Genomic DNA, 4190 nt, shown 5'->3' with positions numbered 1-4190 from the left:
AATTGTGTAATTTCCAAGGAAAATTCAGGTATTATCTCTCCTTTATTTCCAACAAAATTTTAGAACACCTTAGGCCGGCAACTGGCTTCATTCCTTTGTCTTTCTGTCATCGTATGAACTTTTTTTTTTTTTTTTGGGGTAGAAAACGGAATTTCATTAAAACTAAACAGAGAAAACAGATTCAGTACATTGCCTATAGCAATACATTCCACGGCAATCAGCCTCCAAAATAGGAATAAAATCCATAGGCGGATCAGTAAAAAACTCAAAATCAAAATCTAACATGAGGCCTAAGTTAGCAAGCCAATCTGCACTCCTGTTCGCTTCCCTGTAGATGTGTCTAATGCTCATTTGAGGGATTTGAGTAGCTAAGTACCAGCAGTCATCCATAATTGAAGACACAACAATGTTGACTCTAGCTTGATGATTGAAAACATCCACAATAGCTCTAACGTCAAATTCAATAACCACAGCTTGGGCATTCATTTGCTGACATAAAAGGAGGCCATCTTGAAGTGCCCAAAGCTCGGCAGTGAAGCTATTTGCTGTACTAATTCTTCTAGCTAAACCCCCCATCCAGTTGCCATTCACATCTCGTAAGAGTCCTCCACCACCGGCCAATCCCAGATTCCCCATGGATGAGCCATCAGTGTTTACTTTCATCTAGCCACAACAAGGTTTTTCCCACCTCACTTGCTTCAGGATTTTACGATAAGCCACCAAAGGCTACCAACACAGTGAAAATATTCTAGAGCATGTTGGTTGATGTCCACGGCTAGGCTTGTTTTTAGGTTCTTGTTCTCAAATACCAGCTAATTGCTGCCCTTCCAAATCATCCATATAGCAAACATAAATGTTTGATTCCAAGGAACTTGCCCTGAACTTCAAATCCCCTTGTCTCTACAATTAGCCATAATCCAATCTTGAAGGTTGGCCGAGTAGAAGGCACTATCCTGGTAGTTGATGCCCAACTATTGCCATATTGCCTTGAGAATATGGCAGTCTCGAAGAGCGTGGAGGATGGATTCAGTGCTTCTGTTGCAGTGAGGGCATAGGTTTTCAACTAGCATCCCCCTAGCTTGTAGGTATTCTCTTACCCCGATACTCTGATGCATGCATTTCCAAATGAAAGTTTGGATCCTCGGCAATGTATCCAACTTCCAAATCCACTTCCCATGAAAGGCCGGATCAGGTAAAGGCTCACTAGCAAGTAAATAGGCACTTCTAAGATCGAAGGAGCCTTTGGAAGAAAGTTTCCAAGCTATTATATCCTCATTCCTTGCGACACACGAGATTGGGGTAGCTTGAACCTCTCTTCTAATATTCTCAAGGATCTTTATTTGCAGCAAGTTCCAATCCCACCCATCCAACCTAGCAACATCCTTAACTTTACGCATATTGGACCTTTTGTATATTTTCAATTACACTATCTCTGGACCTTTTGTAGCTGTCTAAACATAAGAAGCCAAATTATTAGAATATTTATGAGTTGGAGTTGTTGAAGTAATATATATATATATATATATATAAAGAAGAGGCAACAAAGAACTTCGAGTTGCATAAACCCATTGTCTCTATCAACATTCTGACCAAGGATTTTGTCTACCTAATTGGTTGCTATTCGACACAAGACTTCATGATTTGGTATAAAGCCGGCAATACCGACTAGGAAAATCCAACATGAGGTCCTTCAAATGACCAAGTTAAACAAAAAATTAAATTAAATTAAATTAAAATACAAATAATTTAAAAACGAAAATAGAAGCTTTGAAATAGGATAGCCATATGATATAGCTGAATCATTCCTAGCCTTTCAAGCCTTTCCATATCTAATTGACCTTTATTCTTTCTCCCTCTCTATGCATTTCAACCATGGCTCTCTCCCACATAAGTTTTTGCATTCTTCAACTTGAAAAAATCCATTCTCAGTCTCAGTCAACTATTCATCTTCTTCTATTGCTACTTCCCCATGCCAAGTCAATTTCCTTCAACTTCACTAGTTTCCAGCAAAATATGAATGACGCAATTACATTCCAAGGGATGCATTCACGTCTCAAGGAGTTCTTGAACTCACAAAGAATCAACTCAACAGCTCCATCAGTTACAGTGTTGGTCGTGCCTCATATGCTGAACCGGTGCAACTTTGGGATGCCAGCACAGGAAGGCTTACAGACTTCACCACCCATTTCTCCTTTATCATAAAAGCCGTTAATATCTCATGGCATGGTGATGGGCTCTCGTTTTTCATTGCACCATTTGAGTCTAACATCCCCAACAACTCGAGTGGTGGGTATCTTGCATTGTTTAGCGCTGAATCTGCTAACAAAACCTCGCAGAATCAAATTGTTGCTGTTGAGTTTGATAGTTTCCAAAACTATTGGGATCCAAGTGATGATCATGTAGGAATCAATGTCAATTCCATTGTATCTGCGACAAATGTCTCATGGAATAGTAGCATCAAAAACGGGTCACAAGCAAATGCAAGGATAAGTTATAACTCAACCACCAAAAATCTGAGTGTCTTCCTAACTTATGCTAATAATCCAGTCTTCGGTGGGAATTCTGGCCTTTCGTATATTGTTGATTTGAGGAGTGTTTTGCCAGAATGGGGTAGAATTGGTTTCTCCGCCGCTACAGGTAATTGGGTTGAGTTACATTCAATACAATCATGGTCATTCTATTCAAGCTTGGAGACTAAAGATAGAAACAAGAAAAACAAACCGGGGTTGTGGATTGGTATAACTGTGGGTTTTGGTGTTTTAAGCTGTGGACTAGGCCTATTTTGGTTCATCTATTGGATAAAAAGGGTTAGTGGAAAAACAGAAGAATTGGCCGACGATATATATATGGATTATGAGTTTGAAAAAGGAACTGGGCCAAGGAGGTTCACGTGCCATGAACTCATTTGCGCAACAAACAACTTTGCTGAAGGAGGGAAGCTTGGAGAGGGAGGATTTGGAGGCGTTTACAAGGGTTTTAACTGAATCTAATATAGGGGTGGCTGTTAAAGACGGTCTCAAAAGGATCGAAGCAAGGGATAAAAGAGTGTTAAATGTAATATTATTAGCAACGCAATGTGATGTGTTATACCATGTTGTATATGTTAGAGCGGATGCGGAAGAGGAAACATAGAAAGGAACACTAAGAACGAGAGTTACGTGGTTCAGCCTTGTCGGCCTACATCCATGGAGAAATCCCCTAAGGGCTACATCTTTATTGTATAAGAGTGTAATACAATAACATGTGTTATAATGAACCCTAACATGAGTATATATAGGCGACTAAACCTTCGACTACTAGTACAAGCAGGAATGTGCTTGGCCCTATTACATTAGGCTAATATGTCTAATATATATCTCTAACACCCTCCCTCAAACTCAAGGCGGAAGCTTAATGAAGGCTTGAGGTTGGATAAGCATGAGAAGATCACTTGAAGAATGCCTTTGAAGAAACCACGATAAAGAATATACCAATAGACCAATTTCAGAGCTTCAAATGAAGAAACGAAGTCCAAAATTGGAATCTACGTGAAAAATTGAGCAAGATAGGCCCTATCGGAAAATTTTGACTTTGGTCAAAAGTCAACGCAAAAGTCAAAGTCAACTATCCAGGGTCAAAGTCAACAGTCAGTGCTTCACGGGTCAGATCTGGGTGGTCCGGGTCGGGTCGGTCCTGTCAATGATCAGCTAAGTGACGTGGTGCTGACGAGGCGACACTGCTGACGTGGCTAGCGATGTGGCTGATGACGTGGTGATGACCTGGATTAGGGCTGACGTGGCAACGGCTTGCATGGTGCTGACGTGGCAAGATGACGTCTGGATGACATCAGCAGAAGTTTTCGGCGAGTGTGGCACGTGCAATAGTCAGCCGACGCGTGCAGGAGATGCCAAAAACATTGGCGACGCATGTTGGTACGTGTCTTTGTTTCGGCTGCCGAGCTTCTTGGGTTTTGTAAATCGGAGGGTTACGAGGCCGATAGAGCGACGCGTGTACCATAATCCAGTTTGAATCCGAGAACTTCGGCGGCGCGTGGGAGGAGCAACCGGAGGCTTTGTCAGCACGTGGAGGCGTGTGCAGTGGCTGTTAGATTCCAGGTTCTTGGGTTTTGGTCGCGATATGTCGTGGAGCGCTTCTGTCTTGTTGGTTTCATCAGGCGAAGGATTGATTTGCACAAATCTGAGATTGATGTC

At 41.7% G+C, this 4190-nt stretch overlaps 1 protein-coding gene across 1 annotated transcript; it reads left to right on the top strand.

The window, feature by feature from the left end:
* The first annotated feature begins 1872 nt into the window (after positions 1–1872).
* On the top strand, positions 1873–2984 carry LOC112006226 (lectin 7-like). Its single transcript, XM_065767883.1, is given in 2 exon segments — positions 1873–2035; positions 2038–2984. Coding segments are annotated over 2 exon segments (1110 nt in total).
* Positions 2985–4190: the final 1206 nt, after the last annotated feature.

Source organism: Quercus suber, unplaced genomic scaffold (genome assembly GCF_002906115.3).
Source record: "Quercus suber isolate HL8 unplaced genomic scaffold, Cork oak 2.0 scaffold_858, whole genome shotgun sequence".
NCBI lineage: Eukaryota > Viridiplantae > Streptophyta > Magnoliopsida > Fagales > Fagaceae > Quercus > Quercus suber.
Note: the sequence above shows the minus strand (reverse complement) of the source record. Positions and strands in the feature narration are given on the sequence as shown.